Below are 14,757 nucleotides of genomic sequence, written 5' to 3'. Positions count from 1 at the left end.
CCTCGAACTCGCGGTCGATCGAGGTTGCAAGCTGGGAACTGCGAAGAGCACTTAGGATATGTAGGTCGAAGGTGGTGCACCATGATGAGCTGAAGGAATTGACAGGTCTGGGGCAGTGGCAGCAGGCAGGGGCGAGTACAACAGCAGTAGGAGCAGGGTATAGGTATACTTGTTTGGGGCAACAGCAACAGCAGGAGCAGAGTACAACGGCAGCAGGAGTAGGAGCAGAGATTGAGAGGTCTGGGGTAGCAGGAGATACGCAGCGAGCAGGACGAGCAGGGAACATGTACATATACGAGCACCAGGGTATGCAGCAAGAAAGAAGAGCAGCAGCGACTTGCAGCCAGAAAGGTAGAGAGCAGACATGGGTTGGAACGCAGTGAGCACTGGCAGGTTAATACAGCGGCAGTGCAGGGAAGAGGCGTCAACGACAGCTATTAGAGAGTTGTTGGTGCAACCTTTTTTTTACCCCCTAAAAGATAACGTTCGTCTTATGCATGATCATGGCCATCTGGTGAAATTGCGTTTCTTAATGAGCCAATGTACCTGGCCGTCATGCATAGGATGACGGGGCTACTAGCGAGTATTAACGTCATGCGCCACATCAAAAACGTGCCCAGTGTCCACCGAAGAAACTTACCATGTTGGCCTTTTCGGAAAGACATTACCTCGTTTGTGCGAAGTGCGACGAGAGTTCTCGTCTTCTTCGCGATACCTTTTTTATCGGCGTCGATCGCTTTTGTTTTTTCCTACCGGACGAGAAAGGGAAGTACGCGCGCTCTCTCTCTCCCCCGGATTACTGGACCGGCGTATGCATAATCTAGCCATGACCTGTTGTGAGAGAGAGAGAGAGCTCTCGCAACGTGCTCGCCTCGCACTTCCATTTCCTGCATTCGCATGAGAACACCATGTACATCCCGGACCTCCTCGCTTCTGCCATAACCAGATAGCAGAATTTAAGCTTTGAACGGCGTATGGCGTGCCAGGTGCCACAGCAGCAACAAGCTTAGGCTTACTGCCTTTCTTTCTGTCCAGAAGCCGTTACAAGCTCATGGCTTCGCAATTTACACCGCATTAAGCTTAGACAACCGGGCATCGTTTTTCGGATCGGGAGGTAGAATTCCAGTATAGATGATTAATTCTGCCTTCTAGATTTCCTTGGTTGCAATGGCCGGTGACACGAAGGAAGAAGCCCGGCCAACCATTATACATGCCTCCGAGACCAGCAGGTGCAAGAGCACCTTGGCGGTTATTTTGTGGCTTAGTCCCATCCATTTGACGGTCCTACTCGTCATCCTTGTACTGTTTGTGTTCCCATATCGATGGAGCTGCACGTAAGTTGCATTGCTTTTCCAAATTAGGATCTTCAAGCTGCTTCTGTGCAGCTCACAGCTCACGTCCATGTTTCTGTAGGTTGGCAGCAGTCATGATTGCACTTATGGTTGCTCCTCTATATGAGAAGAGTGTTGTTGCCACACAAGTAGCAAAGTATTTTCTCCATCCACATACCTTTTCTCTCAATTTATGGCTCCACGCACTTCTATTTGCAAGAATAGATCTAATGCAATTTTAGTATTTGATTTCAATGAACCTTCTGATCATGTAGTTCATTTTAATGAAGCCAGATACAGGTAAACGGATTTGGTTTCGGAGTTTAAGTGATAGTCAACGTTTTTGTGAGTTTGAATAATAGGTTTGGTAACTACCAAGTGCAATTATGCCATTATCGTGGATGGCGTGCCTTCTGCGTACCAAGTGAAACGATGGCATTATAGCAGATGGCTTTTTCTGAGACATTTGAACAAGTATTGAACTTTATCAATTGCCATTGTCCTTGTTGAGATTATAAACAGTTTTAATGGAGGCATGTAGATGCAAGTGTAAAACTGTAGAGGAATTTGTATTGTCTATGACAAAGCTTGTAACTTAGGTATTCAGTTTTTTCTTGATGCTTGTAAATCTGCTGTAACATATTACAATATCGCAAAGCTTGTAACTTAGATACTCAGTCTTTTCTTGATGCTTAAATCTGCTGTAACATATTACAATATAGCAAAGCTTGTAACTTAGGTACTCAGTTTTTTCTTGATGCTTGTAAATCTGCTGTAACATATTACAATATCATGATTAAAAAGAATTGAAGTGCTATAGACTGAGTGAAGATGGGCTCAAGAGTATATTGAGCTGCTAATTTGACAGAAAAATATAGATCAGATGGATTGCCCACATTAGTTCAAACTTTCGCTGGCAGGTGTACTTGTGTACTGGTCTGTTAATAGGTAGCAATGTGGGTGTTTTGCAGACAGTTTTGGCAACCTATTTGCTAAACAAACCAATTGTGACTTAAGTTGGATAAGTTTTGGAAGGCACTGTGTCTTTTGGCCTGCCAAAAGGAAGCACTTACATTAACTGATGATCAGGCTTTTGGAAGATCAAATAATAGAACATTTTGCTGGAAGCAGGGTTTGGCTGCGTGTCTTTTTATTGCATGCTTGATTAGTTGATGAACTTGTATTTTGTCAATGGTTCCTCATTTTGCAGTATTAATCCTCTGCTGCTTCAAGGGTAGAACATCAATGAGTCAAATATGGGAAAGGTTCATTGGAGACTTGTTTCTATCACTCCTTTTGCTTATAGCTCTAATATGAAGGAAACAATCCACAGTTCATTCTTATCCTATTGTCCTTGCATAGATGCATCTCATTAGAGTAGCCTCTCATTGTACATGCAGTATGATAAAGCTGTCTCAGAAGTCAACAAGTCTGATTTGTCATTTGCCTTCTGTTAGAAGGCATGAACTCTGGCAAACAATCATTTGTTATTTGTTTCCTGTTTTGTAACACTTTAATGTCACAGCTTAACTCCATATATATGGTGATGCAGCTTCGTATGCAAACATGGGCCTGGTCATTTTCCAATTACTACAATAATAGAGGACATAGAAGCTTTGGACCCTGAGCGAGCCTATCGTAATATTTTATTTGGCATTATGCTGCTTCTGTTCTCAGTTTTATGTCATTTCTCCATTGTGGCTGTTCTCAATAGCATTGTAACAGTAGTTAATATTACTCTGGGGGAGAGGAATTCTGCCAACACAGGTAGACAAGCAGCATGCATCTCAGATTTTAATTGTTAGGTACCAAAAGTATGGGTGACAGTTTTTGCTATTTTGTATGCTTCTGATATGTTACATATATGATTTATGGGTAGCAGGATTGGGGTACTAGTCATTGCATTTAATCTGCTCGAAGTTGATCAAGATAATCTGGCTTCAAGAGCAGCTTGTTTGTGAAGCTGAAGTGTGCGAGTAGGAAATTCAAGTGATAAGGTTCACTTAAATGTGATCTGTAATGTTTATTAAAGGCTATTGCAGACATAAAAGAAAAAATCACTTTAGCAATGGATTGATAATTCGTATTCGACACTTTAGCAAGGGATTGATATATTTTGTGTTTCAGCTTGTGCATGAGCATTTACTATATAGTGGTGTGATGCATTCAGGGAATTAATCTTTTACTGCAAGCAACATGGTTTTGCTTTTTGTAGTACACATGCCAGCTTGGTTTGCATCATGGTTGTGTTCTTGGGCATCATGAAGAGTTGATAGCCATGTACCTATTGGTAGGAGATAGCTTACATTTGTTGCTACAAAATGTTTGGTGCTGGCGCTTTGTGTGCCATGAATTCCAATCTGCATCCTTTCAATGACTGCAGTGAATGACGCTAGTAATGCCTGGGCTCATTCTACCTATGTGTCTGGCTTTTCAGATTCACATTCCATGGGTTTTGCATATGGAATATTTTCATGATTTTAAGGGTTTACTTGGTTTCATAGGATTATTATGCTATAGCATTATGTGTTAGCTCTTAGATCCTTGTCTTAGTTTTAAGGTGTCGGAGCTTAGTATGTAAACTATCACCTAACTAGAGAATATCTGAAGTAAACAAGAGTAGACATCGTGCGCTAAGCTTTGTCTTGTGTTGGAGAAAAAGAGAGGGTAATTTACCTCTCAAAAAATACGGGATCCCCCACATTATTATAACATACCCCTACGGGCAATGCTAACAAATCACAAGAGAGCATTTGAAGGAAATAAATCAGGAGTACAAGTAGTAGCACTGGGTAGGGAATTGATGAAAATTTTAAAATAGTGATCTATATTGGGGTTTAATGGTTCTGATACAGACTGCCTGTAATTGGTTGTCTCTATCTTCTTTATTGCTCAAGGTTATAGATGATTAGGCAAAGTCACAAAGATGAAGGGATACCTTTCAGAATAGGCTGGTGCAAAGCTTTGGGACCCTTGTTGTTGCAAAATATTTTGCAGCCGCTAGCTTTTAGAGTTGCAGTTGGCTTGGGGAAGCAAGAAGAATTAGTTGGGCAAGTATGGCAGAAAAATGATTTAGTTTGTGAGTTGATGTTGGGCCATAAATTGCTACAACAGTTGCATGGGTAGGCACTCAATGGTGTTTGTTGTGCGCAAGTAAAGCATCTGTTTAAAAGTACATAAATTATTAGTGAATTCAAAACGTAACAATTGATTTCCATTTATTTTTATTTGACCTCTTTGAGGTTTTTGCTTAAGAATTCCTTGAAAGCCTAAACTGACACAAACAAGCTTTGGGCAAATCTTTATATTTGAAAACTAACACAAAGTATGGAGGTGTGTTGTGGGAAATTCATTGATATAGTGCTGTGTATCTTTTAATCTCTTACTGTTAATTTGCCAACTAGGGATTTAATAATCATAAGGTGGATCTATTAATATTAGTTAATTGAATTTACTCATTGATGCATGAGCCATGGTACTTACTTAACTGATGCAAGCATGGTTGTTTGCTCAATTGCACTCGACCTTAGTAGTGGCTTCTTTGAAAATTGGGTTTTGGCTTCAGTATACCTGAGGTTTGGTAGCTTGGTTATACAGAGAGCAGGTATATATACTACCACGAACCATGTGCAGTATTTGCATTGGTGTGCTTTGAGAAATGATGCGTAATGGTTTGCTTCTTAGAATGCAAAGTATGATTGAGAAACATATTAAGAGTGTTACAACCATTGGTTGTACCTTACAATCATTGTAAGGGACAACTATGGATCTTAGTATCACATGGGGAAACAATGTTATATTGATTATTGTAGTTAAGTCTTGACACATAGGCTTATTTCATCCCACTTAAGAAAACAATCAAGGATTGTAGGGCCGATTTTTCATATGCAAGAGCTTACTCAAGATGTTGAAAATTAGAATGGCAAGTAATGTGCTTGTAAGTAAACATCAAATAGGTTTTGGTGCGGGCTAGTGTGAACAACCCTTACCACTTTTCCACATTTTGAAAGCGCTACTTTAGGTTTTGGCTTATTTGGCTCACCTTTTCTTGTTTGTCTTATCTTTATGAAGGCACCTCTTCTTGGTGCACACATTTTATGTTGTCTCACACTACTCTGTATGCTTGATTCATATTGCTACTATATATGTTTGAGTCATATTTGCTCTCTTGTCCCTATGTTCTGAGGAGATCTTGGTAGCTTGCTTGGGTGGTTCTTATATGTTGAGGCTTTTACTAGCACTTCATCTTCTCTCTTGAATCCATTGTGAAGATATGCTAGGGTTTGAATTGAGAAAACACCAAATGCATGATTACATCTAAAAGGCAATAACTAAGACAAAAATACTAAATGCAAAAATAGGGAAAAGAGCAGAATTTGATGAATGAATGAATGCTGATTGATGAATGAAGAAAGAAGATATAGTATGATGCTCAAGCAGGAAGATGTCCAACAACCATTGACTCTTGTGGGAGCCGGCTGAGGGAGAGTTGCCAGAGATTGACTTTCTGTCTATGGATCCTGAGTGCAGCAGAGCTACCAAGAAGATTCAAGATGGAGCTGACTCAAGCTAAAGGTGATGTCATGCAGCAGCTGAGGGCCAGTTAGGGCAGAAGATGACCGGAATCTCACACATAATGCTGTAAAAGTTATCAATGACCTTCTGTAGATGCAAAATGCAGATCAGCCTGGGGTGAGAGATTGAAATTGCAACTGTGGCTAGTCAAAACGCAGGCAGAATGACTGAAAAGGCAGGTGTCGCTGATGTTGCTTGGCTGGAAACAGGTGGAAACAGCAACAAATTAGATCGCCTAGCTGTGGAGGAGGTAGAACCAGTAGGTGGACAGGTCAGTTGATGTGGATGGTGCTGAGGATGCTGGTTACCAGGTTGTGGCACCTGAAATAAGTTGCCTCCGAACAGCAGCAGACTAGTAGAAGACGTGGGTAAGGGTGATGATGCAACTTTGGATGCAAAGGGCAGACCAAGGAACAAAGAGTGGTGTGCACACCAAGTCCCTTTTATTAACACAATTGGAGCTAGAAGTTGTCTCATGTATCATGCAATCGTTTAGAGTGTTGTACAAATGGCACAAGCATCTTTTTGGGGACAATTCAATGAGCTGAAAATGCCAAATAAATGAAAGAATGTAAAGGCAGGTTTTGGTGGCACAACACCCCCTCACAAGCCCAAGGGAGATCAAAGATTAGTGAAGCGAGGCCTCAGCCCTGACCCAAAATTACCCACCCCAAAGTGACCAAGGCATTGGGCCAAGGGTGTCGCTTTGGACTGCCCAAGAAGCTACTCGGATCACAAAGGTGATGGATATCTTCTTTTGGATTGCCCAATTGAATGGGACTTGAGATCTGAAATGCCTTCCCTAGGATCCAACTTGCACACAAGACATGACACAAATTGTTTCCACAAATATAAGAGACTGGACATTAGACTCTCCTCCTGGCCATAGAGCCGAACAAGCTTACCCTGAGCTTAGAAGCTAGTAGCACTTTGGGTCACAACCACATCCCAAGGGTTGGCATCCCATACCACCAGCCCACACTATCTAGTCTATGGGTGTGTTGGTCAATGGGCATAGAGTTTAAGAGTAGTGATCACACAACAATGAATGTGTACGATAGAGCCTTGAGTCCTATAAATAGGACTTAGCTGCCCTAACCTCGAAGCGCCCTTAGTGCATTCGCCCATCCAGATATCCAAGCATATAATACTTCGCCCCCAAGTGAATGATTATTGTCCTTAACAATATCCTTAGGAACGAAGTGGGGAAAATGACTCTTCGATAAATATATTGACTTCCATGTAGCCTTCACCTTCGGGCAGTTTTTCCACTTGACCAAATACTTGGGATAAATGGTTTGATGGGATCGTTGAGTCCTAAGGTCTTGAACCAATTTGGTTTCAAGTGGAATATGTTGAGCAATGTTCTCGAGCTATAAGATTTTCTCAATCGGAACGATTAGTTCACCTTGTTCCAATCGTTCTTTCAAATGACTGATGTGAAAGATAGGGTGAACTCTATTTCCAAAGGTAAATCTAGCTCATAGGATACTCCAATTACCTTCCTAGTAATGTGGAAACGACCATAATACCTCGAAAATGACTTATTTGAATGGTATGCTGCATGACCCTATCACGCCATGGCTTTCTCTCGACTTTGTTTGCACTATAATGCCCCACATTACGACTTTGTTTGGGGGGGCGTTGTGATGTGGGGCATCATGCTGTGTCATGCCGCGTTGCGCTGTGTTGTGCTATGATCTTCTCTGTGGCTGTGAGCTTGCTCCCCTCTTGAGCTAGTTTGCTTCACGCTAGGCTTGCTTTGCCAAGTGTTACAGATCTTCACAGAACTTCAAGTCATGACTTGCCATAAGGCACAAAAATGGCACAGTGGAAAGGCATACAAGATATACCAATATGGAATCTTTATATTCATCATATCGAAAGATACAACATTGAGGCACATCTTAGGACTACACCCTCATGATGCCGCACATGTGAGGGTTCACACTAAGTTTAGTGAATCACATGTAAAAGCACAACCCAAGCAAAGCTTGCGTGAGTACTACTCCCTAGTAGGTGCATCCATAGGTAACCTCATGGTATACCTAAAAAGCCCTTACATTTTGTTATGGCTGTTATACAAGGGGAGGAGGTTATTTTGGGATGGAGGCCAGTCCCCCTCTCTCATATTTGTTGCATTTTAGGCATGGCGGCTGGGGGCTTTTGGTAAAATTAAGCCTTAGCTTATAAGGCTTTTAAGTCTTTAGTTTAAGAGGGTGTTTTCATGTAAGCAAAGTTTGGGCCGATATGTCAATTTTGGAGTATGGGAGCATTCTAGCTTGATAGTTGTGAATAATTTGTTTGCCGATTCAGATTAGTTCATTATGCTTTGCAAGTTAATATTACCGAAGGCGGTTTCACCATGCCTTCAAATTTTGTAATGTTTTAGTGCTTCATTCCATATTAGTTTTCTTTTAGTGTCTATGTCTGAGTGGAGATCAGCATTCATTGAAATTCACATGTACATTGTGGTCCAATCACTATTCTTAAATGCTTGTTGAAACTTACCTCTTTAGCTGAGTGCTTGGTGAATACTTGCTCCAAATCCTGATCCTTGCTTCGAACACATGAGAAAGTGTGGGTACGCTTGCATTACATGCATTGGAAGTGGATGAAAGCCCTTTTATAGGATGATTTGTGGAATTGTGTAGAAGGTCAAATGCCTGGCCATTGTCATCGATCAGCTGTGGACATTGTTGCTGTTGCTTTGTTCATAGAAGGTACAACACAGACACAATACAATGATTGCTCAATGAAGAAGAGGGTCTAGAGAAATGAGAATGATACAATACAATTGGGCCCCGAATCCCTATGGCTTGTAGAAAGGGCCATACATGAGTTGAGAGAGGTGTTGGGGATGTTCAGAGCAGCTCCAAGGATGTTATACACCCTAGACTGAAAATTTAGGTCAAAATGCATTATAATTTTTTGCACACCCCCTTTGAAGAGTGATGAATGTAGAGTTTCGTATCATAGGGGGAGGGATAGAAAGAATGTTCTTTAAGAAACTGGTCCATCTTATGGTATCATGAATGTGGACCCTTCTTGAGCCCATAAAGCGCTTTTCACAAATAGAAGACTTTGTCCTCATGGCTTGGAACAGAGAGGGCTGTGCTTGAGCCATTTAGACTTCCTTGTCCAAATATCCATTCAAAAAAGTACTTTTAGCATCCATTTGATAAAATAGCCAACCGTGATGGACATCCAAACTCTTTTTCTTCAGTGACCAGCATTTATTGCTGGTCAGCCAGCACTTATGCTCCCTTCAGGAGCAGGTTGGCCAGTTTTTTGGTGTTTTGGCTATTTACAGCTGCACCCCCCACTTGGCAGATACACACTCTCTCTAGCCTTTAGTCTTCTATCTGCAAATGCACACTCTGACAGTCCGACTCTCCATGCTTGGTGCTGCTTTCGTCATCAACCTAATCTTGTGCCCTCACTAACATTTTGGGGCTGTGTGCAGGGATGAATTAGTCCATTCCCATTGTATCACCATTCTTCTTCAACTAATGCAATATTCTTCATTCATGTTTTGCTTCCTCTCTATCTCTCTCTTTGCTTCTCTTTATGTTCGTGTTTCTCTTCCGTTGCATACTGTCACACCACTATGGTCAATACTTTCAAGCTCCTTTTCTATGATGAGATGGCAGTTGCAATGCTTGATTACTTCTTGTCACGTGTACGGTTTAGAATAGGTTATATAATTTGTCAAAACAAGAAACACATTGAAAGATCAAAGTAAGGTCTTATTGTGGGTGAGAATCGAGATGGTGGATTGAGCATCTACCTCTTGTAGAATTCTCTCACAATATTGCTTGCCAATAGACAATCAAGATGTTGCGGCTTCAAGCCTCCTATGGGCAAGAATGCCGTACACCTCTAAATTTGTTGGATCCCATTCTTAAGGTGGAAGCATCCAAGGCCATGCTTGAAGAGATGGGCCAATAGATGCAAGCTATCCAACATTACATTAAAGCTACCCAAGCTTGGGAAAAGTCCTATGCTGATCTTGAAAGGTTTATACGAACATTCAAGGAATGTGACTTGGTTTTCCTAAGGGTGAGACCCAAAAAGAGTTCAATGTCCCTAGGAAAGTACAAGAAGCTTAGTCCAAGGTATTGTGAATCTTATGAGGTGATCAAGGTCATGGAAAATCAAGTCTACAAGCTTAAACTGCCACCCTATCTTAAAATCCATAATTATTTCATGTGAGCCTACTCAAGCCTCATGTATGAAACCCTATGGCAATGCTTGAGTGCTTTCTATCACCTGTATGGCTAAAAACAGGCTACATAATTTGTGAGAACGACAAACACATAGAAAGATGAAGGTTTGATCCTAGGAGATCTTCTAGGACCATCTTGGATGGAGTTTAGTGGAATAACCCTTGAATCTTGCATGGTTTGCTGCTATCAACAAGGTAATAGGTCTTGAGGAGATGGTTTAGGAGTAGAAGTCTCTGTGGCCGGGTTAAGAGCAAGTTGTAACATTCGGTTAGGAGGCATAGGGGAGGTAGTATCATTATTGATAGGCTCAGGAATGTAAAAAGAACAAGATCTTGTTTGTCCAATGATCGAACAAGCGATATGCCTTTGACTTAAGAGTAATATCACCCAAGAATGAGAATCTCAGATTTGGGCTTGGGCTTATCTCTTTTGCCATGTGGTATGTGCATGTACGCATGACTTTGGAAGACTCAAAGGTGGGAAATAGGAAGATGGGTGCCATAAAGTGCCTCGAAGGGCTCTTTTTAGGGATTGTTGCAGTTTATAAGGTACATAGAGGTGTTAAAAATTTGACCATAGGCAGTCGGGCAATTTAGTTGCAAAGAGCATATAAAGTGCCATGTTCATCATGGTTTGGTTTGCGCTCAAACATTTCATTTTGGGATGGGGAATTGGTTGAGGTGAATTAGTGTTGGATTGCCATGCTTATGAATGCAACTCGGCAAATTGGTGGGAGAGAAACTCACTGCTATTAGCACACCTTGTTTTCCCTATACACAGCCGAATCACTTTGCAAGAACTACAAGAGTCAGTGGAGAAACTCCCTTTCTGGGTGGGATGAGGGTCTGCAATCACAAGCTTGAGTGCTGAAATTCTACATAATTTTAAGTGCAGCAGCAGCAGCTGATGGTCATGGTGATGACAATGATGATAAGTTCACTTCTGCAAAATCTTTCCAGGCGAAGAGGATAAGGGAGGTTAAAAGGAAGGAGATGTGTGTTGGGAAACAGCTGTCTTGAATGGATAATCTACATTTTGAAGGCAGAAAGCTTTTTAAATTTTAAGTGTGCAGTTTCATTTCTTTCTTGTCTAAAGATTTCAGCTTAGATTTTGGAAGTTGGAAGTATTTTCTAGATTAGAATTTTCCTTATAGACAATAGTTATCTATTTTTTTGTTGAACTTGTATTCCTGGAATGCCTAAGGTGTAGAACTTGTTGATTGATTACCTACAACTACAATTTGTTCCTTAGAAGAATAAAAAATTTCAGGGTCCTCTAGGGTCAGCCAGTGGAACCTTTTCCATACTTGCAGATGCAAATGCTTATGGAAAATTGTATGTAAAAATTATGGTTTGAATGTATAAGATATGCTTGGTGCATTTGCTTTTGCCTGACTTAAAAAACTTTTAGGGAAAATAAAGATATTTTCAGTAATGTGCGGATTTGGTTCTTAGCAGTTTTTGCTGTAGAGCCTCATTCTGTTATACCAATGGGCATTGTGGTGCTGTGCCATCAGATGGGATATTTGCCATTACGAAGAATGAAGGGTCTGGCAAGCAGTGCGGTAAGCTTAAAGAGGCTCAGAGAAAAGACAGCACTAGACAGCTTCAGCATGGCTGAATATCTCTGAACTGTCAGTTTAGAATTCAATGTGCCATGGTATTGTTGTGGTCACCTTTTCTATGTCTGATCACATGTGCAATTCTGGTGGTTTTTTCTCAGGTTTTTAGGACTCCTATTTTAAGACACATATGGACTTGGTTGGGACTAGTGTCTGCTTCAAGAAAGGTTCTTTGCGATTTATTAAAAGACGGTTGTAGCTGTGTTCTGATTCCTGGAGGTGTTAGAGAGATGCTCTTTATGGAACATGACCGTGAGGTACTCCCAAAATTGCTCTTTCTCAGGCTTGGAATTGTCTTGGCTGTGAGAATCGCTGTGGTTTTTGCTTCAGAAACAAACCAGTTTGTCTGCTCTGACCCAAACATGTTCATGGTATCTAGAAATCGTGCTGACCAACATGAATTGGTTTGCTTATGCAGGTAGCTTATCTGAAGCAGAGAGTTGGTTTCATACGTGTAGCAATTGAGACAGGAGCTCCTTTAGTGCCTTGTTTTATATTTGGGCAGGTAATCTTTTCGGAATGTTGTCAGTATATTTAAGGTTACCTCCAAATGACTCTACTGTTTTTCTCTCAGACCCATGTTTACAAGTGGTGGAAACCCAAGGGCAGGGTATACAATCAGATCTGTCGACTGCTTCGCTTTGTGCCACTTATGTTTTGGGGAATGTTTGGGTATGATTTGCATAATATCAGCTCCCTCATTGGCCTGTTCCAGTGACGTACTACTATTAGTTTATATAGTAGTATGAAACTGTCATAGTAAATGATGATATCAATTGTGCAGGTCCCCTATACCTTTTTGTCGTCCGATGCACGTTATTGTTGGGAAGCCCATTGATGTGAAGAAAAATCCAAGCCCGTCTGCTGAAGAGGTCAATATCCACAAGTTCCAACACTAAGGGCTGATATGATAGCCGCATGATATGCTTGATGTTTATTGGTGTTTTTGTATTTCAGGTTTCTGAAGTGCAATCAAGCTTTATCTCTGCCCTCCAGGAACTTTATGAGAAGTACAAAGCAGATGCAGGATACACACGTGTTCCACTGTATGTGTACTGAGGTGGGTATGGGGTTGAATGTACTGATGGCTTGTACAAATTTTGTTCTTCTCATGTGAAGATCTGCAGTTCTTGCTTTGCGCCCTATGGCAGCTGAAATGTTTAGACTGTCACTGGGGTACCTGAGATCATGCAGGATCAAATATGTCAAGGCTATTCGAGGTAGCTATCCAAACCCATAACTATGGTGTACAGATTTTCCTCGTGTCTGACCCTATTGGAATTTCTCAGCGATTGAACTTTGTGAAGCTAGGCTTGTTTTGTAAAGAGAGTTGCTGAGATGCTAAGCGTTTGAGACTTGAGAAAAGAAGAGAGTTGCTCAGAAGCTAAGCATTTGGGGTGTACTTCAGAAGGGAATGTTTTCAGATTTAGCGATTCGGAAGCTTGTGTAGATAGTTTGTGCTGGTCTTACATATTATTTATTATTCAAAGTATGCATTATAGTTTATGTCCTAGCCTAGTCACTCTGAATGTGCAAGCTGTTTTGTCGTCCTTTTGATGATTTGGGTATAATCTGGGGACTCCAGAGTTCTTGGTTGTAGTTGGTGGGTTTTTATTTTCTCTTGCTTTCTTAGATCCTGAATTTTCACACCAAGGTGGATTGTCAGCATTCAACATTCATCCATGTTTTGCTGGTAGTACTAGTAGACTGACTGTGTTGTTTCACAAAAGAAATTTGGTTAATATATGATAGTTTTCGCCAACGTGACAAGTGAAGCAGATCCCGACAAATGGCAAAGCATAATGAAAATTTTAGTATTTCAACCAGGTAGTTGTGAATCGGAAACAAATGCAAGTGCACATTTGCTTTGTCAATTTGTTCCTGTATTAAATTTGTCTTTGTTATAATAATAGTATTTGTTAGTCTCATGCAGCTCAGTTGGGAGGTCATCTATAGCAATGTTTAAAGTCTCATGCAGCTCAGTTGGGAGGTCATGTAGTTTTCTCCGTATCAGTGAGTGGGAACTGTAAAAAATTCCCCATAGCAATCAATATATGGGGAAAATTGTTTACAGTTCTCTCTCTCTTTCCATCTCCCTCTCCCTCTCCCTCTCCTTACCCCCTGCCCCCGGAACAAACACAAACACACACACACTCTCTCTTCCCCTCCCCCCACACACAAAATTTCTCTCTCTCTCTTTTGCTACTCCCTCTCTTTTTTATTTTTCTTTATCTTTTTTCTTTTTTTCTGCCACCCCAAATCAGGGGCTATGGGCCACTCATCTAATGGGCGTTGGGCGTCCATCCTTCTAACAACCTCCAAAGAGACGGTGGGCCTTATGCCAAGAAGGCCCAACAGACCATGATGTATTATTTAAGGAGCAAGATAATGGAAAGAAGGCAGATCTAATTCGTGTGATTTCTCCTGCTCATTCTTGAGAACTTCACATCCTCTCTTGGGGGAGACGGCGGGCTAAGTGTCTGACTACTTACTTGTTTTCTCTCTCAATCGGCTGAGTTTACCTCTATGTCGCTCCTCTCTAGCCCCATACTTCTCTTGAATATCACTGTCAACTACTACAGAAGCATCTCCTCGCCTGCATGTCGTCATTAACGGTTGGGTGGACAATATAATATGAATTTTTTCAAATTTTAGATGAGCATAACTTGAGTCAAACAATTGTATGAATTTTTTAAAACTACAGATGAGCTTAAGTCAAACAATTGAGCCATGTAAATTTTTTTATATTTTGAATTTTGTAAAACCCTAAAGCAATGCATCATGGAGTGTCACTCTTCTGGCCCCTCATTGTCTCTCTTTTATGAACCTTTCCTTTGTAACTAAGGCTACTTGATAAAAATATCAAAATATGTCAATATTTTTTTTTAGCTCTAAATAATATAAATAGTTTGACTATTAAAAAATATTTATGCAACTCACTTGGAAAAAAACAATTATAATGGAGGATTGTTTGATGACAATCTGTTGGTCCCTTTATCGT

At 40.9% G+C, this 14,757-nt stretch overlaps 1 protein-coding gene across 7 annotated transcripts; it reads left to right on the top strand.

Annotated features, from left to right (window-relative positions):
* The first annotated feature begins 644 nt into the window (after positions 1 to 644).
* LOC148025375 (diacylglycerol O-acyltransferase 2-like) lies at positions 645 to 14,376 on the top strand. Of its 7 annotated transcripts, XM_087692453.1 has the most exons (10): positions 645 to 1,334; positions 1,414 to 1,488; positions 2,884 to 2,969; positions 11,590 to 11,699; positions 11,858 to 12,013; positions 12,175 to 12,261; positions 12,331 to 12,428; positions 12,541 to 12,628; positions 12,714 to 12,816; positions 12,951 to 14,376. In XM_087692453.1, the coding sequence occupies exons 1-9, from the start codon at positions 1,168 to 1,170 to the stop codon at positions 12,813 to 12,815; spliced, it is 969 nt and encodes a 322-aa protein (XP_087548579.1). In that variant the 5' UTR covers positions 645 to 1,167; the 3' UTR covers position 12,816; positions 12,951 to 14,376. The 7 variants fall into 7 exon arrangements, with proteins under 7 accessions (XP_087548579.1, XP_087548578.1, XP_087548581.1 ...); XM_087692452.1 differs by having other exon boundaries at positions 669 to 1,334; positions 12,714 to 14,376; XM_087692454.1 differs by having other exon boundaries at positions 674 to 1,334; positions 11,593 to 11,699; positions 12,714 to 14,376.
* The last annotated feature ends 381 nt before the right edge of the window (positions 14,377 to 14,757 follow it).

Source organism: Lygodium microphyllum, chromosome 14 (assembly GCF_053477565.2).
Source record: "Lygodium microphyllum isolate KBCC chromosome 14, Lygodium_microphyllum_v1.1.10, whole genome shotgun sequence".
In the NCBI taxonomy this organism is placed as follows: Eukaryota; Viridiplantae; Streptophyta; class Polypodiopsida; order Schizaeales; family Lygodiaceae; genus Lygodium; species Lygodium microphyllum.
This window is presented reverse-complemented; position numbering and strand designations above follow the sequence as displayed.